This window comes from Mobula hypostoma, chromosome 1 (assembly GCF_963921235.1).
Source record: "Mobula hypostoma chromosome 1, sMobHyp1.1, whole genome shotgun sequence".
In the NCBI taxonomy this organism is placed as follows: Eukaryota; Metazoa; Chordata; class Chondrichthyes; order Myliobatiformes; family Myliobatidae; genus Mobula; species Mobula hypostoma.
In genome coordinates, this window is record NC_086097.1 from 110590261 (window position 1) to 110612870 (window position 22610).

The following is a 22610-nucleotide window of genomic DNA, read 5'->3' on the forward strand; positions in this document are numbered from 1 at the left end:
CAGTCCTGACTTGCAGCAACTTTTTCAAAATGGAGAAAGCACCGATCAACATCGGCCTCCTCAAATGGGGGAACCAGCCTAACCTCCTGGGTCGCCCTGAACCCTCTACCTTGGTTCGGCATGGGCCCCTGCGCTAGCGTCATCCTTAACTTCTCCAGCTCAAATTCCCTTTCCCTCTGTTTCTCCCTCTCTTCTCGCTCTAACTGCCTGTCCCTCTCTTCTCGCTCCAATTGCCTGTCCCTCTCCTCTCACTCCAGCTGTTTTATTCTCTCTTCGCATTGTAACTGCCTGTCTCTCTCTTCTCGCTCCAGCTGTTTTACCTGGAACTCGTGCTCGAGTCTCAATTTTTCCATCTGCAGCTGTACTGCTTCTCCACCAGGTTTGCCCATAGATACCACCTCCAGCTCCCCTTGGGGAGACACACCTTTAGATACATAATGCTCAATGATAGCTCTGTGCATCTCTGCTCTCCTCACTGTCGACTTCCCCTTAAAAAGATTCAACCGTTTGGCCACAGTTGCCAATTCTGATTTCCTGGCATCCTCTAATGCTTCCAAGGTTGGCGCCTTTAGAAATTCCTCAATCTCCATTTCTGCTGTTTGCCCTTTCTTTCTTTCGGGAATTATAACCCAATCAATTTACCCAGTCCCAAATTTGGCGTTCAAAATCGCGGACGAGATCCCCACTTATGTTACGTACCCCGTACCTTGGTTGCCAAAGCAGCAGAAATGGACCACTTAGTTGGAGTCTGGATTACTGGAACTAAGGAAGTTTTATTAAAGAAATAAGTAACACAGTACTCTAATCGTAAGGATATAAATGCAACAGGTTAGCAATGATAAAACCCACATGTACACAGAACTAGGATAAATGGGAATCAATCAAGCTCTATCGCAGTCTAGGGGTAAAATGATCAGTCTCAAGTGACGCAGAGTTCAGTTCAGCTGAGTACAGTTCGCAGCAATCGCTGTTGTGCCGTTGGAGAGAGAGAGAGAGCAAATATGCAAATTGGATTCAGACAGACCTCTGATGCTCCTCGCAGTTAGCTTTCGGGCGAGCCCTTTTAATGTCTTCTGAGGTCACCAATTGTGACCCCTCCGTTCCGGATACGATCGTTCTTCCGCGGTGAACCCGGCACCCAGGCAAGGGCGGACACACACACCAGGTTCCCGCCGATCGTACCTTTTCACCCTGTGCGTCTATGGTCGGTCCCGCGACCAGACCTCCAAACTTCCACCAACTTGTGAGGACACACCGCACTTCCAGGGTCTCGTGATCTCGTGGTGTCTCTTGCCTTAGCGAACCTGTTCCTTTTATCCCCCTGTTGGGGTATCGCCTGTCCATCAAACTTCAAACAGTTCAGGGTCAAAGCAACCGGTCTGACAATACTCGGAACTGTGTCTCTTTTCGTTAATCTCTCTTCTCCTCTCTCATTAACATTTGGAATGTTTCTCCATTGTCTCACTTATCTCCCTCATTTGCATCAATCTTCTGATAACTTGGTTTTTCGTCACAGTACATAAAATAAATCAGAGAGGAAATAATAAAGTAGTAATGGGTTGGGGGTATGGCAGGGTGGGTTAGTGAGCTGTGGTGTTGTGCAGTTTGGAGAAAGTAACTAATTTTGAATCTGGTGGTCTGGCATGGATGCTATGTAGCCTCCTCCCAGAAGGAGGTGAATCAAACACTCCATGAGCAGGGTGGGTGGGATCCTTCATGATGTTACTGGCCTTTTTACAAGCACCTTTCTGTGCATATGTCCTTGATGGTGGTTAGGCTGGTGCCGGTGGTGCACTGGCAGTTTTGACGTCCTGTAGAACCTTCCTATCTGCTGCAGTGTAGCTTCCATACCAAGGATGCTCTCTGCTGTTCATCTGTAGAATGACTTGAGTATAGATGTGCATAGTCCAGTTCTCCTCAGCCTCTTCAGAAAGTGGAGGGGTTGGTCAGCCATCCTGGTTGTCTAGGATGCGTTCTGGGAGCATGAGAAATTGTGTGAAATGTGTGCTCCCAGGAGTTTGAAACTGTTTGCAGTTTCCACTGCTGTGCACTGATGTAACAAGGGTGTGAGTGGTGCGAGTTTTCCTGAAGTCAATAACCATCTCCTTTGTCTTGCTGACATTGAGGAAGAGGTTATTTGTCTGTCACCAGGCCTCGAGCTCTTCCATCTCCTCTCTGTACGTTATCTCATCATTGTTGGTGATGAGCCCCACCACTGTCGTGTTATCAGTGAACTTGTCAATGTGACTACTCGGGTGTTCAGTTGTGCAGTCATGTGTGAGCAGAGTGTACAGCAAAGGGCTCAGCACACAGCCCTGGGGGGGCACCCATGTTGAGGATGATGGGGAGGGAGAAGCGGTTGTACATCCTGACTATCTGAGGTCTGCTCATTAGGAAGTCTGAGGAGGAGGTGCCATTGCCAGCCATTCAAAGTGCTTCCTGGTGACATCAGTGTCACCAGGAAGCAGTTGTTCAGTTCTAAAAGTCTAGAGTTCTTTGGTACAGGGATTAGAAACATGTGAACAGCAGCCTGGATGAGTGAAGATGGCCGTGAAGACATCAGTGAGCTGGTGTGCACACTCCTTGAGTACTTGGCTGAGGATGTTGTCTGGTCTGGTCGCCTTAAGAGAGTTGAGTCTCTGCAGAGTCCTTCTCACGTCAGCTGCTGTTACAGACAGTGACTGCTCACCTGGGAGAGGATAACTTTCATGACTGGCGTTGTGTTGCCTTGAAGTGTGCATAACATTTTTGGAGTTTCCAGAGAGGGAAGCACCACTTGTACAGTTGACATTGTATTTCCTTGTATATGCCCTTGATGCCCTGCCACACGTCGGGGATCACTATCTGACAGGAGATCCTGAAATTTTTGTGTGTAGGCAGTCTTTGCCCTCTTGATGCCTAAGATGAGCTTTCTTTCAGCTTATCTGAGAGCTGTCTGTCTCCAAACTTGAAGGGAGGTCCCAGGCTTTAGTAGGGAGTACACCTCTGTGTTCAGCCAGGGGCTTCTGGCTATGCCGTGAGATGGCTGTTCTTGAGGTACCAACGTCGTCTACACACTCACAGATGTAGCCAATGACAAATAAGGCATATTCCTCGAGGTCTGTGGTGGCCTCCTTCAACATCTGTCAGATAGTGTGTTCAAAACAGTCCCAAAATATTGATGTTGCCTTATTAGGCCATACAGGGATGGTCCTCTTGACTGGTTTCTCCATTTTCAGCACTGGGATTAACATTAAGGAGATGTGGTCACAGAGACCAAGATGAGGACGTGGGATGGCTTTATAAGTACCGCGTCTTGTTTGTTCCCCTAGTGGCCATGGTGACATGTTGGGTAAAACGTCCTGCAGGTTAACATGATTAAAATCTCCTGCAATTATGAAGAGGCCATTCAGATGCTTGTTTTGTAGAGAACAGATGATACTGTACAGCTCTCCCAGTGTGTCCTTCGTGGTCGCGCTTGGGAGGATGTAGACAGCAGTGGTGAACACAACAATAAATCCCCTGAGCAGTACTGTGGCCAGCACTTAACTGTAAGATGTTCAATTGCCCCAGAACAATTTAGCGGCAGCGGAAGGCAGGTGGAGCACCACCAAGTTCCTTCTCCTTGCGTGTGGGTTTTTCTTATTTTTTTAAACCATAAAAGATAGGTAGGGTCTAGCGGAGCAGCAATTATTGGAGCGGGGGCTAGAGTAAGAGTAGGAACTCAGAGGCTTTGACAAGAAGAGGCTGAGGCCAAAGAAGCGGGCAAGAAGGGTAGGTTTTTCCTTTTGTTATTGCTGGTTTGGCCTTGGTTGCCCATTGTACAGTGCAGTCAGGATGGCAGATATGGCAGTGGAATGTTCCCCCTGTACGATGTGGGAATTCATGCATCCTGATAGTCTCCCTGATGACTACATCTGTGGGAAGTGCAGTCAACTCCTTTTCCTGAAAGACCGCACGAAGGAGCTGGAGCTGGAGTTGGATAAACTTAGGATCATCTGGGATGCAGAGTAATTGATATTTGAGCAGGTGGTTACTCCCAGAGTGCAGAATTCAGGAAGTAGATGGGTGAACATCGAGAGAGGTAAAGAGAGAAAGAGGTCAGTGCAGCAACAGGTATACCCCTTTGGATACTGCTGAGTGGAATGACCTATCTGAGCAAGGCAATAGCAGCCTGACCAATAGCACTGTGGTTGGCTCTGAGCCTCAGAAGGGTAGGGTGAAGTCAGGTGGAGCAATAGTTATAGTGGTCTCAATAGTTAAGGGGACAGAGGAGATTCTGCGGCAGCAAAAGGAACGCCAGGGTAGTGTGTTGCCTCCGGGTAGTGTGTTGCCTCCTGGGTGTTAAGGTCTAAGATGTCTCTGAGTGGTTGCAGAATATTCTGGAAGGGGAGGGTGAGCAGCCAGAGGTTGTGGTACATGTTGGTACCAGTGACATGGCAGGAGAGGGGTGGAGGTCCTGCGCAGTAAGTTTAGGGAGTGAGGAAGGAGGCTGAAGACCTGGATCTCCAAGGTGATAATCTCCAGATTACTCCGGGTGCCACGAGCTAGGGAAGGTCAGAACAGGAAGATAGCTCAGACAAGTGAGTGGCTGAGGAGTTGGTGCAGGGGGCAGGGTTTCAAGTTCTTGGATCATTGGAACTTTTCCTGGGGAAGGGGTGACCTGTACAAGTGGGACGGGTTGCACTGGAGCTGGTGGGGAACCAATATCCTGGGAGGGAGGTTTGCTAATGATGTTGGGGAGGGTTTAAACTAGATTTGCAAGGGGGTAGGAACCAAACTGAAGAGGCAGAGGATGGGATGGTTGGCGCACAAGTTGAGACATCTTGTAGGGAATTTATGAGGAAGGATAGGCAGATAGGTTTGTTAGGTGTGTTCGGGAAGATTTCCTGACATAATATGTAGATAAGCCAATTAGAGGAGAGGGTGTACTTGATCTGGTACTGGAAAATGAATCTGATCAGGTGTCAGATCTCTCAGTGGGACAGCATTTTGGAGATGGTGATCACAACTCTATGTCCTTTACCATAGCGCTGGAGAGGGATAGGAGCAGACAATTTGGGAAAGCAATCCAAGAGATTTGTCAGGCAAGATTTCCTCTCATGGAAGCTATGCTGACTTTGGCTTTTCTTTTGGGTGCCTCCAAGAATCCCAAATCCTCATCCTAAATAATACACTCTAACATCTTGCCAACCTCTAAAGTCAGGATGATTAGCCCATAACTTCCTTTCTTTTGCCTCCCTCCCTTCTTGAAGTGTGGCCTAACAGTAGTGATTTTCCAGTTCTGTGGAACCATTCCAGTATCCAGTGATTCTTTATCGATCATTACTATTGCCTCCACAATCTCTTCATCTACCTCTTTCAGAACCTGCATAGCTACATTTGACACATTTATATCTGCTACTGAATGTTAACAATGCCATCAACAACAGTTTGGATCATTCAGTGTAAAACCAAATCCAATGGGATTTGATTTTCTTTTAAAATAAAAAAAACAGAATGATTTTAATAGAAGGCCATTTAACCAAAACTACAATTGCAGGAACTGCATACTCAGCTGATTTACTGTGAAGCAAAGTTCGGAATTCAAAGCTGAGAAATTCAAAAGAAACATGAGAAACTTGGACACAGCTGCCCGACTGAACTGGAATTCAAGTCACTAAACCAAATACTAATTTCATTGAAATATTTTTCTTTATCAGTGCATTCCAATCAAAAATTCAGTCCTTATTAGATAAGGTTTAAAGTGCAAGCACAAACTTTGCTTTCCTGTAATCCGTACATTTTCCCTTAACTGGAGACAACTTGTGCTTTAGGCTACTGTTATGTATTTAATATTACAGTAATATTTGAGCAAAATTGTAAATATATTGTTTGATTAAGCATCCTTTATTGGTTATATAATTCATTACGGGTTATATGTAAAAATATGTGAGTTGCATCTGTCATGACACTACCACGTGATATGCATGTTCTTTGCTTGAAGTAAAAACTAAGTCAAGTCCTCCTGGGCTCCCATACTTCTCCTTTGAATTAACTTTATGTTTTAGAGTTACAAAACTTAACAGTGGCGACGAGGAAGTTTTAATCAAACCTGGGACGACTACCTACCCACTGAAGCACAGTGAGACATACAAGTTATAAAAAATGTAGCAAGAAATGGTCAATTAAAAAAAAAGCACAGTTGCTATCTCTTCAGAAGAGAGAGAGAGAGAGAGAGAGAGAAACAGTCGAGTTTAAAAAAATAAAGTTTGTCGTGGCAACAGTGGCATTTGGCTTCATATGTGTTTCAGCAGTCTGTCAGTCAATCCATAAGAATTACGACCAAGAGAGCGAACGGCCAATTAATTAAAATGGAATAGGACACTGGTTTGGATGTTTCAGTCATTCCACAAAGTGAGTTTGAATGGCAATTCAAAGATATTGAATTGTAGCCTGCAGATCCTGTAGCCTGGAGGGAGGAGAAGATGGCAGCGCGATGCAGCGCGCGTAGCCTTTCCGGTGAAATGATATCGTATTTGTTAAATAGGGGCCGTGCACAATTTTGATTTGCTGGAGACAGCCATGAGAGCACGGAGGAACATCTGGAGTAACTTCTGAAATGCCCGGTTCACTGCCACTGCTACTGTGCGATCGAGAATCTCCGGAGGGAAAGCCCCAAAATCCTCGGCTTTTCCTGCTGCTGGTGACCGGGTCTGGGGTCGAAGCGGTCAGCAGAGATGGTACTCGGTGTCGGAGGGCTGGTCGGAGCTCGAAGTTTTCGGACGACTCAGAGTCAGACTGTGGCCGGGTATGACAGGGAGAGTTTTCTTCCTTCTCCCGTCTGCGTGAGATGTGGGACTTTCGAGAGACTTTGAACTTTTTTACCGTGCTCACGGCCTGTTCTTCATCAAGTTACGGTATTGCTTGCACTGTTGTAACTATATGTTATAATTATGTGGTTTTTGTCAGTTTTTCAGTCTTGGTCTGTCCTGTGTTTCTGTGATATCACACCGGAGGAATATTGTATCATTTCTTAATGCATACATTACTAAATGACAATAAAAGAGGACTGCGTGTCCTCATAATTTAATAATCTAATAATAATATCCAACTAAGAATTTATACTAACAAAAAGATAACTCCTGTGGGAATGACATTTGTAACAGTGAAATACAACAAATAACAAGTCACATTGGGCTTGTATGTGGTAAAAACAGGAGGGCCAGAATTGTGGAGATGTGACTGGCTGAGACAACTACAACTTAATTGGAGATCCATCCACAACTTGCATATCATAGTTGCTGTAATAGAGTCAACTGAAAGTGAATTAAGAAAGGTACTGGATGATGCCACAACTGTCTCCATGCTGTACACCACGAACCATTACCCCACAGAGGGGAAACAGGTGTTGATGCCAACTCTATGCCTCTGGTTCAAAAGCATATCGGAACAAGGAAGGACCATGCTGCTTAGAGGAATCGTTAAAATGACAAAAGCAGTGGTCCGACTGCAACAGGTTTTGTCGGCAATCGATCTGAGAAAGCTTCTCAGGCAGTTACTTTTGAAACATGGCTTGGTTGTAAGTTGGAAGAGAGTTCAAGGAGCTTCAGGAAAGTTGCAAGCATTCAGCTTTTGTGAGTTAAAGAACCAGAATCTACTCTGCCTGCATTAAGGTTATTGCATGAAATTCAAGTGAGAGACAAAAAGCTGCTTGTAAAAGTAGATGCAAAGACCAAAGCCCAGCTGGATGAATGGAAGGCCAAAAAAAAGAGTCAATGGAGATACAGAAACAGTGGATTCGTCCAGATTATGTTGTGGATGAGGAAACCAAGAGGAGAGATCAGATCATAACGTGAGCAACAGAAGGATTAATACGAGAATATTCCAATGAACTAAATGCATCTTCCCAAGATCAAGACGCACAAACTAGAAGAAAAAGGAAGGAGAGAAAGGTGTCCAGAGCTGTCAGAACCACTTCCTGCGGTCCCCGATTCAACTCCTACAACCACCATGGAGGAGGCCCCAGAACCCGAGATTGTTTCCACACCTACAAGTCTCACCTGCCAAGCAGAGTGTGACCTCCTTGTCAGGAGAGATGTTATCCCAACAAGAGTAAGAAATCCTTCACAGAGGTTAAATTTTAAGCTTGAATCAGGCAATTTAAAATTTGCTATGCTGTGGATGTCTGTATGGCGGTATACTGTGTACATAGTTGAGACGCATTCTATATTGAGTTGAAGTTTATAGCTAAGCAGGGATGAGTATTGTTTATTTGATATTACAGTAATATTCAAGTAATATTATAAGTATTTTTTGTTGTTTACATAATTAATTACGGGTAAAATCATGGGAATTGCATACAGGTATGTCATGATGCTACCACATGATATGTGTGCAGCTCACTTAAAATAAAAATTAAACTGAGTCAAGTTCTCCTGGGTTCCCGTCTTTTTCCTTTCATTTAGCTTTATGTTTTGGAGTTACAAACGTAACAGTTATAACCAAAGAAATGGTTATAATCTCACAGCAACTTACTCTGCATGTAACAATGAACAATTCATCAGGACTTGATGAACAATTCAGAAACATGGAAAAACACCCTTATTTTTAATCATTCTCAACTCAGGCACAGGCCTTTCAAAGTCCAACCCTACGTCCCCATCGTGAGAGGTGGAAACAGCCAACGGGGCTCTGGTGAAGCTGTATAAGCCAATCCCCCATACAGTAGATAACAGAAACATTGATGAACTCCAACCAGACCATCAACTTTGGACAATGGAGACGAGAGGTCATCACTGGCCTGTGCTCCACTGGGAGCTCAGAGTCCAAAATAAGAGAACTGAGGCACAGGCTCTGCATCAATTGCAAAAAGACCAAAAGTTTTAAACTTTGTGATCTCAAAATGCATCTATGGATTACTAACAACACACATCAAAGTTGCTGGTGAATGCAGCAGGCCAGGCAGCATCTCTAGGAAGAGGTACAGTCGACGTTTCAGGCCGAGACCCTTCATCAGAACTAACTGAAGGAAGAGTTAGTAGCATCAAAGTTGCTGGTGAACTCAGCAGGCCAGGCAGCATCTCTAAGAAGAGGTACAGTCGACGTTTCAGGCTGAGACCCTTCATCAGGACTAACTGAAGGGTCTCAGCCTGAAACGTCGACTGTACCTCTTCCTAGAGATGCTGCCTGGCCTGCTGCGTTCACCAGCAACTTTGATGTGTGTTGCTTGATTTTCCAGCAACTGCAGAATTTCTGTTGTTTATGGATTACTAACCTTCTGCCACATCTTGATGAAGAAGAGCTCTTGAGAGAAGTTAAAATAAACATTGGTGTCATATGCATCATCCCCAGCATTTAAAATGGTCACATTCACAGAGATGTTCTTCACTGCCCCCAGTGCCAGGAAAGTCTTGTGTCTATCAAAGCTGAAAATAAAATTAGAAACACAAATGATAATGTTGAATTGTTCAAACTTCAAAGACTAGTTGTTGTTGGGATAAGTTGCTTGTTGTGACCTTTAATAACAAGTTTCTAAAGCTAAATTTGAATGCTTGGTGACGGCAATAACCATTAAACTGACCCTATTCATGAGTGGCATGGTCATACAACAGTGCTGTAATCTCACTGCTCCAGAAACATGGTCCCAACTTTGGATTGTCCTCAATGAAGAGTTTAAATGTCCTTCCTAATTAATGTGTGTGCTTCTGGTGGGCTAAACTGCCCCTTTCCGTAAGTAAGCAGGTTTCATTAAATGCAATGGCTCTAATTCTGAAAATTGTAACTTGGAGCTAGCTTTAGAAACTTGTTTTTAAAATGCACAGGAAAAAAAATGGCTCTGTACCCCCCTCTGCAACTGGATCCTCGACTTCCTAACTGGGAGACCACAATCTGTGCAGATCGGAAACTGTAGCTCTACTTCGATGACAATCAACAACGGCGCACCTCAGGGATGTGTGCTTAGCTCACTGCTCTACTCTCTCTACACCCATGACTGTGTGATGAGGCACAGCTCAAATGCCACCTATACATTTGTTGACACCACAACTATTGTTGGCAGAATTTCAGATGGTGACGAGACTGCGTACAGGAGTGAGATATCAGTTAGTTGACTGGTGTCACAGCACCAACCTTGTACTCAAAGTCAGCAAGTCTAAAGAACTGATTGTGGAATTCAGAAAGGGTAAGATGAGGAAACACACAACAGCCCTCATGGAGGGATCAGAAATGGAAAGAGTGAGCAATTTCAAGTTCCTGGGTGTCAATATCCCTGAGGATCTATCCTGGACCCAACATATTGATGCATCTACAAAGGCGGCACACCAGCGGCTATACTTCATTCAGGGTTTGAGGAGATTTGTTATATCACCAAACATACTCACAAGTTTCTACAGATGCACCAAGAAGAGCAGTCTAACTGGCTGCATCTCTGTCTGGTATGGGGGAGATGGGGTAGCAACTGCACAGGATCGAAATAAGATGCAGAGAGTTGTAAAATTAGTCAGTTCCATCATGTGCACTAGCCTTCAAAATATCCAGGACATCTTAAAGAAGCCATGTCTCAAAAAAATGCAGAATCTGTCACTAAGGACCCCTGCGAGCCAGGACATGCCTTTTTTCAGTGCTACCATCAGAAGCCTGAAGGCACACACCCAAAGCTTCTTCCCCTCTGGCATCAATTTCAAATATGAACATTAAACCCATGAACACTACCTCACTACTTTTTAAAATTTTATCTTTGCACTACTTACTTAATTTAATTATTTTATATATATACTTACTGTGATTCATGCTTTTTCTCTCTATTATTATTGCATTGTACTGCTGCTGCAAAGACAACAGATTTCACGACACATGCCGGTGATATTAAACCCAATTTGGATTCTGATTCAGAGAAGGCTTTGCAATCTCATTGAATAATTTCGAGAGGAAGTCAAAGTGAAGGGACGCAAGAGTTTATTTATCACTGAGAGGGACAGAAGGGGATGGAATTATTTTTGTCTGATAAATGTAAAGCAAGTTAGTGGTAGCAATAAATCTCCATAAGTTACAATACAAACTCCAATTTACTCAAATGAGCAGGTTAAACAGAAGACAAAGTTTTCTTCCCAAAAATGATGTTTACAACACTCTGCCTATTTAACACCGAGGTTTGATGTTCAGCATAAACTTCACGTATGTACTTTACATAAAATATCCCAATCCATTCAATTTCAGGTAGCATGGAATTCACTGCATATTACTTTTGAATATACATATAGGTAAAAATTATTATCCCTAATGTAGTCTTTGTTTAAAAAGTCCTTCTATTTCTCAAGGTTTTTCCCCACCCTTCCCTTCTATCTCACTTTCTTCATCTCACATACAAGCACACAATTCTTCCTCTCCCATTTCCTAAGAGTCCCCAGTTTAAGAGGCATGTGAAATAGTGAGATATTAATGGGGTGAACAAAAAAAAAGCAAAGAGAGATACTACTGATGAGGGTGTATATATTTGATAAATTATTGGTATATGTATTCATAGTATATGAATGAATATAGATCAGTTATCTCAGACTCTAAGAACTCTGCTAAACTCATTATTCCCACACTCCGCACCGCTCGGTTTTACCTCCTCCCCAAGATCCACAAGCCTGACTGTCCCGGTAGACCCACAGTTTCTGCCTGCTCCTGTCCCACTGAACTTGTATCTGCCTACCTGGACTCCATTTTGTCACTCATAGTTCAGTCCCTCCCCACCTACATCTGGGATACATCCCATGCCCTCCACCTCTTTAATAACTTCCAGTTCCCCGGTCCCGACCACTTCATTTTCACTATGGATGTCCAATCCTTATACACCTCCAGTCCCCATTAAGAAGGCCTCAAAGCCCTCCGCTACTTTCTGGATAATAGACCTCATCAGTTCCCCACCAGCACTACCCTCCTCCGGTTGGCGGAACTGGTTCTCACACTTAATAACTTCTTTTTTGGCTCTTCCCACTTTCTTCAGACTAAGGGTGTAGCTATGGGAACTCGCATGGGCCCTAGCTATGCCTGCCTCTTCATAGGTTATGTGGAACAGTCTGTGCTCCAAACCTATTCTGGTACTGCTCCCCAACTTTTCCTTCAGTACATTGACAACTACATTGGTGCTGTTTCCTGCACCCATGCTGAGCTCGTCAATTTCATCCTCCTCATTACTTGTCCAATCCAAGTTCTTGTAACTTTTGCTGTCTGAGACATTGAATATTATAAAGACTGACTTTTCAACTGAGAGGAAATTACTGATAGTAGAAATCTGAAATATTCAGAAATGAAATGTTCTGATCAAAAACCATAGACCTGAAACATTAACAGTTGCTCTCTCCATAAATTCTGACTGACCTACTAAATATTTAGAACATAGAACAGTACAATACAGGACACAAAATACTCTGCAGATGCTGGGTTCAAAACAACACTCACAACATGCTGGAGGAACTCAGCAGGTCGGGCAGCATCCGTGGAAACGTTGACTGATCATTTCCACGGATGTTGCCCAACCAGCTGAGTTCCTCCAGCGTGTTGTGAGTACAATACAGGAACAGGCCCTTTGGCCCACAATGTTGTACCAACTAATTAAAATAGTAATCAAATGGCTAACTAAACTAATCTCTTCTACCTACACAATGTCCATATCCTTCCATTTTCCTCACATTCACATTTCTATCTAAATGCCTCTTAAAAGTCCCTAATGTATCTGCCTCTACCATTACCTCAGGCAGTGTTTTCCAGGTACCCGCCACTCTCTGAGTAAAAAAAATTTGCCCCTCACACCTCATTTGAAATTACTCCCTTTCACCTTAAATGCACACTCTCTGGCATTAGACATTTCAAGCCCTGGAAAAAGATATTGCCTGTCTACTCTATCTATGCCTCTGATAATCTTATAAACATGTATCAGTACTCCCCTCAGCCCCTGCTGCTCCAGAGAAGAAAACCCAAGTTCATCCAACCTCCTGTTGTAGCACATGTCCTTTAAAACAGGCTAATTCCAGCATTTCTGTTTTTTTTTTCAGGTTTCTAGTGTTTGTTTTTCAATATATATTATTAGATTGCTACATATACTCATGCAATGTACTGAGATATGCCAAGAAGCTCAAAATGGAAAAGTTGAGCTAATATGTTTTATCTGTAGCTTTACAGTGTAACAAGTGTTCAAAGTGTCAAATGAAACAGTAAGTGAAAGTTTTTTTAAAAAATCACTAAAAAGAGCCAAGCTCTTTTTTCTTATTTTTTTACTCTCCACTATGACCGGAATTGTAATAAAAGTCTGAATAAATCTTCGTGATTGTAAGTAACAATGTGTATAATACATCTAAGTACAAGATGGGAAAATTGATTGGGCTGCTTTCCCAGCAAAACTAGAGTGAAATACAGTCAAAAGACAAACAGTCGCTGTTAAGGCAAACTCTGAGACCGAGTGTTTTCATTGAAGAGAACTGGCAGAACGACTGACTGGAAAATCTGAACATTGAAAGAATCAGTGGTTTTAGAGCTGGGTGGGGAGGGGGGGCAGAGTGTTATAAACTGTTTCTCCAAATTTTATGACACATGATGTGATTCAACCACAGAACATTAAACAGGTTTCCTCCCAACGTTTAAAGAGCCAAGTACTGGGTGAATGGAATACTTAGAACAGAGTTGCAATATCATAACTCCACAGTCCCTTAAACAGTCTACTTGCAGTTTTCAGTTATATGAAGTTGCAATTGAAGTTATTGATATTGCCTCAAAATTCAATTGGATAATTCTGTTTACCAGCAATATGATGTCCACGCCCAAATGAAAACTTTTCCTGGAGGAAAACACACTTGCAATATTTTCAAGTATATTTCGCATCACTCCTTACATTGTTGACAAAATGTGATTGGTTCTCACAACACAGGCATTTAATATGCATCCTAACCACCCCTCAAATGAGGAGGCAGCAGTGAATCTGGAATCCTATCCAGGGCCAACCGGAGCACATTAGTAAACAAGAGGAGTTCCCACAACAGTTCCAGCAGTTTTGTGCTTATTGAGGTTGCCATGGTTCTTCTCAAATTCCACATTCATTTAGTTATTCCCCAGATGCATGTTCGGATTTAAATGGATGTTTCTGATTCACTGGCCCAGAACAATGCCTCAAAGTCCACTAACTTAACTACCGTGCTCCCATGCTCACTTGAGATGAACCACACTTGTCTGCCATGTATAGCTCTTTCAATCCTGGCATGTGTTCCACATCAGGAATGGAAATTATTACTTTTGTTCTCATGCAACATGACTTTCTGAACTGTGGGGGGATATCCTAGAACGGGCACCAGTGTCTGCTGCAGTCAGTGAAGTGAATTCGTCCTTCACAGGAAATTAGTGAGAGCTCAACTGTCAAGACACCTGAGTATAACTCAGGGTTTAGCTTGTATCAAGGAGGGAAAAAAGGTCAGAAAGGGAATCCCAGTGTCAGTTGTTACATTTAGATTGTTCCAATACACAGACTCAGACTAAGTGATTGCAGACTGAGGACTGGTGAATTACTTACCTTTATCCTTTGGCTACCGAACTATACCTCCCCTCCCACGAGCACACCCCCTCCTGATCCAACACACATATCACACCATCAAACCCTGTTCTAACCCTTAAGCCAATGGTCTGCAACACTGGATCTGGTTATTTTCCCAAAATGTCAAAAATGCCCATGCTGATCTTCTCCTACCTATCCCTGACTCTCTGCCCCCACCCTCACCTCCAATTCTTGGTCTCCCCATTCCATCACTGTGATCAACTCTTGGATCCACCCCACTCCCCCATGAAAGTGACAGAATTCCACTATTTCTTCCTGTTGATTTCCCAATCCTACCACCACGTGTATGAAAGAGTTTGACGTCAACACTAACTGAACCGATGCCTATTGAATTCCTGAGTCAAAGTAAGTTTCTTATCAAAGTACATATATACCACCAGAAAATACCTTGAGATTCATATTCTTGCAGGCATTTACAGGAAATAAAGAAATACAATAGAATTAATGAAAAAGAATGTAAATAAAGACTGACAACCAATGTGCAAAAGAAGACAAATTATGCAAATTTTTAAAAGGTGAACATTACTGAGAATATGAATTGTAGGGTCCTTGAAAGTAAGCCTCTAAGTTGTGGAATCAGTTTAGAGTTGCAGTGAGCAAAGTTATCTATGCTGGTTCAACAGCCTGATGTGTGTAGGGTAAATAATGTTCCTGAACCTGGTGGTGTGGGAGCTAAGACTCCTGCATTTCCTTCCTGATGGCAGCAGCAAGAAGAAAGCATGGCCTGGATAGTGGGAGTCTGTCATCAACAGGCAGCACCAGATGGCATGGACCCCAGCAATGCCTGCCTTTTCGTTGGCTATGAGGAACAGTCCGTGTTCCAAACCTCCTCTGGTAATGCTCCCTAACTCTTTTTGCACTACTCTGACAATTGCATTGATGCTGCATCATACATCCATGCTGAGCTCGTCAATTTCATCAATTTTGCCTCTAATTTCCACTCAGCCCTTAAATTCACTTGGTCCACTTCTAACATTTCTCTCCCCTTTTTCAATCTCTCTGTCTCCATCTCTGGAGGCAAAATGTCTACCAATAGCTTTTTATAAATATACGGAATACCACAGATATCTTGACCATACCTGTTCCTACCCTGTCTCCTGTAAAAATGCAATTCTCTTTTCTCCATTCCCTTGTCTCCACCGCATCTGTTCCCAAGTGAGGCTTTCTTTTCCAGGACATCAGAGATATCCTTCTTCAAAGGACAGGGTATCTCTTCCTTCATCATCAAAGCTGCCCTCACTCACATCTCCTCCGTTTCCCAGACTCCTATGCTCACCCCATCTCCCCATCGCCTCAACAGGGTAGAATTCCTCTTGTTGTTACCTCCACATTCAACACTTTATTCTCCGCAACTTCTGCTACCTTCAGTAGGATCCAAACACATCTTTACTTCCCCTCCCAACTCTGCTTTCTGCAGAGATCACTCCTTTCATGATGCCCTTTTCTATTCATCCCTCCCCACTAATTTCTGTCCTAACACATATCTCTGCAAGTGACAGAAATGCTACTCTTTCCCATTTACCTCCTCCCTTACCTATATTCAGGACTCAAACAGTCCTTCCAGGTGAGGCAACTCTTCACCTGTGAATTTGTTGAGATAGTCTATTGCACCTGGTGCTCCTAATGGAGCCTTCTCTAAACTGATGAGACCTGATGCAAGTTGGGGGACCGCTTTGTCAAACAACTCTGCTCCATCTGCCAAAAGCATAATTTCCCAGTGGTCAACTATTTTAACTCCTATCCCCATTCCTGTTCCGACATGTTGGTATATTCCCTCCTCTTCTGCCACAATAAGGCCATTCTCAAGGTGAAGAAACATCACTTCATATTCCATCTAGGTGGCCTTCAACTTCGATTTCTCCTTCTGGTATTTTTTTTTCTTTTCCCCTTCCCTCTTATATTTCCACTCTGGCCTCTTTCTTCTTCTCCTCACTTGCCTATCACCTTCCCCTGATACCCCTCCTTTTTCCCTTTCTTCCATGGTCCCCTTTCCTCTTCTACCAGATTCCTTCTCCACCCCATTCCCACTCACCTGGTTTCATCCATCAGCTTCTAGTTTGTTCTCCTTCCCCTTCACCCACCTTTTTATTCTGGCATCTTCCCCCTTTCTTTTTAGTTTGATGAAGCGCCTCGGCCCAAAACATTGCCAATTTATTTATTTTCATTGATGCTGCCCGACCTGATGAGTTTCTCCAGCTTTTTATGTGTGTTGCATCAGACAGCACATTAGCATTTCAGAAAATATGTATCTTTCAAATAACACCTCAAGCTTTTTGGAGCAAATTGAGGCCCAATGACTTGGCAATCTACCACTGTACTCTTCTAGCTCAAGCACAAGGAGCAATGTGCAGGCAGGTAAGACTGCCAAAGGCAATACTCAAATATGGGATATGTGTCAATGTGGCAGGAAGAGTGTGAACTGCACTACCATTTACAGGCTGGATAGTTGTACATGTGCTATACAACTAGGTTCTCAATCCAGCAATTCACTAAAGAGCTTTAATTGGAACTCAAAACAGGCCAATATGAGAAATTTGAGCAGCTATGTGACAGAAAGCCTCATCAGGTAATCGATTTAAAAATCAGATTAATATGGTACGTCTGTGTGAAGCTTAACCTGAGCTCAATTGCTCCTTAAGTGTTACATTAGGTCATGTGGTCTCAACCCAAGAGAAATTCCCTTCATTTACTCAACCCCTTCCTCCACCTTTACTGGTATCTAAACCAAACTTGTTTCTCTCTTTCCCAGTTCCGATGAAGTGCCCTGAAACATTAATTGTTTCTCTACGCACATCTGTTGTCTGATTTGCTGTGTGCATCAATCATTTTCTGCTTTTATTTCTGGTTTCCAACATCTGCAATCTTTTTGATTCCTAGACTTGGAAACCCACCAGCAACAATGACAAATACAACAAGTTCATGGAAAGACCATCACCTCCAAGTCAATTGCATCCTGACTTTGAAACAAATTGTTGATCTTTCATTACTACAATGACAACCCAAAGGCTTTAATTCTCCATCTCATTTCCATTCTGACCTATCTATGGCCTCTTGCAGTGTTAGCTAAGACCTAATGTAACCCCATAGAACAGCAACTCTCTTCCACCTGGATATGTTGCAGCCTTTTGCACTTAATAATTAATTCTACAACTTCAGGTAACTCTCTTTATCAGTTGGTCGCTACTGACTGCATCTGCTGCAAGTCATGTAGCATAGCCAGAAATTGGCAGGTATGACACTAAGTCATGGACCTTTCCGATATTTCATCCTCCACCTGATGCACATCTTCAAAGGCCAGTCCTTCACTTTCCTCACTTCCAGTAAGGATCAGAGTAATTCCCGACTCCAGACAGCGGATCCTGTTGTCTCCTACTCCAGTTCCAACACCCGGGACACCCTCAGACCACGGTCCTTGTTGCCTCCCGCTCGGACCTCTATTGGATTGGATCTCGCTGACTCCAGTCCCGGCTCTGACTGCCCACGACACACCCGGACCAGTGACACGATTGTCGGTACCACGAGCAGATCCAGACCTCTGACTGCACCACTATCAACTCCAGTTCGTATGAACCCCATCGCCTTCAGTCTGCAAATTGCACAGCCCCTAGTTCCGGTGCCAGCCTGGACTTCAGCCACCAGCATCTCCTGGCTGAGACTTTCCCCACTGCCACTGGACCCCTCTTCACCCACTACCGTTCTCCAGCCACCAGTCTCTCAGGCTCCACCTTCACCTCTTGGGTCTTCTGAGCCTCCATCTTCTTCCCACCCCACCTTCCCTGAACACCCCAACCCTCTCCCTTCCTTTGATTCCTCCAACTCTCTTCACTCCTCTGATCCAAGTTCTAATTCTTGCCGTGCCTTCACCATTCCCTCTGACCTTTCCCTCTCTGAGGCAGAACGTTCTGTCCTCAGCAAGGGCTTTACCACTGGCCCGTCCACCCGCACCTCAGCGAGTTCAGTGCACGCTATGACACCGAGCCCTTGGACACCCCTCTCTGGTTCTCTGCCTGCTCTGGATCTTTTCATCTCGAATTGCTGATGAGACATTGACCAGCTCAACTTCAGCACTCCTCTTTCCTCCTCAAGCCTTACCCCCTCTGATTCTGTCAGCTTCACCCTTCCTTTCCAGCCCCGAAGAAAGGTCTCGGCCTGAAACGTTCAACTACTTATTAATTTCCATTGATGCTACCTGACATGCTGAGCTCCTCCAGAATTGTATGTGTATTACTTTTCGGTGTCTGGAATCTCTGTTCCCAGAAGCTTTTAGACTATCTGTGTGATTTATATTGTCCCATCAAAGGTGTTTGAACATTCAGAGGCATCTCACACTGGAGTTATGCATTTCAAAGGAAGCATTGTTGACACAAGATATTGGAAGTACATCATATCATTGTAACTATTGAAATTGTATTGAATCACCTGCTATTACTTTTGATCCTGAGGAGAATCCCAAGGCATTCTATACATATAGCAGCAGGATAACGAGTGAGATGGTAGAACCACTCAAGGATAAAGGGAGTGAAAAAAAAATGAGGTAGTGTTCATGGGTTCATTGTCATTCAAATTTCTGATGGCAGAGGGGAAGAAGCTGTTCCAGAATCACTGAGTGTGTGTCTTCAGGTTCCTGTACCTCCTCCTTGATGGTAGAAATGAGACGTGGGCATGTCCTGAGTGATGGGGTCCTTAACGATGGATGCTGTGATGGTCTTCTTGAAACATCGCCTTTTGAATTGTCATCGATGCTGGGGAGGCTAGTGCCTATGATGGAGCTGGCTAATTTTCTGACTTTATACAGCTTTTTTCGATCCTGTGCAGTGACCCCTCCATATCAGAAGGCGATGCCACCGGTTAGAACGCTCTCCATGGTACATCTGTAAAACTTTGCGGTAGCCTTTGGTGACATACAAAGTCTAAAACTCCTAATGAAATATAGCTACTGTCATGACTTCTTTGTAATTCCATCAATATGTTGGACTCAGGACAGATTTTTAGAAATGTTAACTCCTCGGGACTTGAAACTGCTCACTCTTTCACTGCTGATCTCTTGATGACAATTTGGTGTGTGTTCCCCTGACTTCCCCTTCCTGAAGCCCACAATCAATTCCTTGGTCTTACTGACGTTAAGTGCAAGGTTGTTGTTGTAACACCACTCAATCAGCTGATCTATCTCGCTCCTTGTATGCCTCCTCGTCACCAGTACAGTGCAATACGCAATTACAAAAAACTATCATTTACAATAAGAAATAAATAGGTAGTGCAAAAAGACAGCAAAAAAAGTGAGGCAGTGTACATGGATTCATTGTCCATTTAGAAATCTGATGGGATGAAGCTGTTTCTAAAAGCTTGAGTTTGTGCCTTCAGGGTTCTGTACATCCTCCTTGATGGTAACAATGAGAAGAGGGCATGTCCTGAGTGATTGTTCCTTAATGATAGATACCCAATTCACCAGTGTGAGCAGGGCATGACGAGGGGATACTCAGCAAAGCGCATGGCACAACGCACAAGAACGGGGATATATGAAATTAATGTTTAGGCCATATCTGTGGTTTTGCATCCAATTCTGGTCACCTGATTTTAGGAAGGAGGTGACTATCAGGAACAATATGAGAAATGATTTAATAGAGGTGAAAGATTTTTAGTGTAGTACTGGAGTTATTCTCTCTGTAGCAAAGAGGAGGATATCTGAGGGAAATGTTCAAGACCGGTTAATGCATGATAAATAGAGGGATGATGAACCCAACAGTAGATGGACCATTGATCAGAAAATACAGACTTATTGCAAAAGAGGAAGAAATGTGAGGAGAAAATGGATTTGTGTAGAGAATATCATGATCTACAAGGATATTCAGAAGGATGTTGCCAGGACTTAAAAAAACTCATATTATAAGGAAAGATTGAGTACGTTAGGACTTTATTCCTTGAAGCATAAGGGAATCAGGGGACATTTGATATAGGTATACAAAATTATGAGAAATGCAGATAGGGTAGGCTTTTTCCACTGAAGTTGGGTGGTACTAGAGCTAGAGGTCATAGGTTAACAGTGGAGGGCTATGGTCCAAGTGCAGATCGATGGGACTAGGCAGAATAACATTTTAGAATGGACTAGATGGGCTGAAGGGCCTGTTTCTGTGCTGTAGTGTACTATGACACAGTTTGAATCACGACCCCTGGAAACAAAGTAATTCAGGGTTCTCAGCAGAGAGGTGGTGAAGCAAGAAGAAAAATAATTTTCTGGGCAATGAGGAAAACTAGAGGAATAGTCCAACAGTTTGCTCCATTAGGAATTATCACAGAGTGGAAGGGCCGAGTGTTTTCCTTCTGTGCTACACTCCTACTGACTTCATGATCACAATGGTGACTGCCTGATTACATATATTACTTGCACTTTATGTTAAGTGTTAATCTTCTTCACACAAAGTGTGATTAATGTATATAACAATAGTCCTCCAGCAAAAAAATGTAAAAAATGTAGAGTGGTATACCGCTTAAACTACTAGAATTACCATCCATTAGCCTAATTGTTCATCTAGACTCATGATCCTCTCATGCTATTTGAGGAAGTTCAAGCAAGTATATTTTTAAATATCATTGGAAATAAAAGTTTCACTTTTTTACTATAAAGAAAATACAATTGTTGGTAATTGTGATCATGAAATGGACTGTCATAGAAAAGATCTGGCTACAGATCTGCCAACTTTACCTCATTTGGTTTAAGTGATTGAACACTGCTCGTGTCCCACCAAATGCCTAGCTACCCACTCACTTCAAAAAGAAAACATTTTGCAGGCCTCGCCAGTGACATTAATAAATAAGAGAAGTGCTGAAATGGATCACATTTTTAAGAAATAATTGTTTGCTGAAGTGATCACATTGTGGAATATCTGTTGATGGGTGAATAAAATGTAAATAAATGGCTTTCCTATTCCTCAATTACTTTGTCCACATCAGCCTTAATTAAGTTATTTATGCTTCATTTTTTAATATAATAACTTTGTGCATTAATTAAATGTAACACCCTGGGAAAGGTTTCACTGCTGATGTAATAGTCTTTCTGTAGCAGCAATGATTGTGTTATGGTTAGAGACAATGGGTGCTTTGGAAGGTGAGCTGTTCAACGAGGGGAGTGATTTTTTGTGTTGTGTGCCGGACACCGAGGGGATCTGGGTCTTTTGATCAGCGGAAGATGCCAGAAAGGAGAGGTCGTAGACATCGAAAGGAGTGGACTTGGAGTGGGGCCAGGAGTCGATGAAGCCCGGGGAAATCAATGGAGGATCAGAGAAAGGGAAACCATGTGCTCCAACTTGTGCACATTAGACCGTTTCATTAAAATAGGCCCTTTTCTTTTTGTTTTACTTCACTAACCCTTTAGTCAAATTAAGAATTATAAAGCTAGTTCTTTTAATTGCATATGGTGTTCTGCCTGTTATTTCGTGGTACTGATTTGTAACGGGGGAACAGATCATATAGCATCCAAACAGGAGATTTGCACCTCAAAATTTCACATGTTTGGTGGGGCCAGAAATTGTCTTCCCTAGACTTACGCAGCCAACAGAACCGGAGGGATACACAAAAAAATAACAATGGTTATAAAAATGCAAGCATTGTAATTCTATTATCAAAAGATTTCCTGTATTCTAAAAATAAAGGGTAACCCTCAGCAAAAGCATATCTAATAACCTATGCAAAGCTCAGATGATAAGCTCTTTGGGGCAGTAATTGTTCTGACTGCTGCTCTGCTGTGTAAGTGATGCTGTGGACATCATTTGAGCCCTATCACGTACCTGGACAGGAACAGCTTGCCTTGAAGTTGCAGATCGGCAGCACAGTCATCTGACATACAGTTCCTTTCAAACACAGTCTGGAGAATGATACAGAAATTAAAGATTAGCCAAAGCGCACACTGAGTTGCATCATTGACTGAGATGAGCGGTAATGTGAAATGGAACTGTTTAGCAGAGAAGCATCCTAAGTTGCTTTACAATGGCATTTTAGATGTTTTCAAACTGATTTCAATAAATTTCACTCCTGTAAACCAAGCAGAGTTTTTAACATGTTAATTCCAAGC

The 22610-nt window shown here is 43.1% G+C and overlaps 1 protein-coding gene across 1 annotated transcript in view; it reads right to left on the reverse strand.

Annotated features, from left to right (window-relative positions):
- The window catches only part of itga9 (integrin, alpha 9), a 430612-nt gene that overhangs the window by 170194 nt on the left and 237808 nt on the right, over window positions 1-22610 (reverse strand). The window contains exons 17-18 of the mRNA XM_063054766.1: window positions 22327-22403; window positions 9236-9386 (exon numbers count right to left, since the gene is read on the reverse strand). Of these exons, the coding sequence (XP_062910836.1) occupies window positions 9236-9386; window positions 22327-22403 (228 nt within the window). The remainder of the gene's footprint in view (window positions 1-9235; window positions 9387-22326; window positions 22404-22610) is intronic.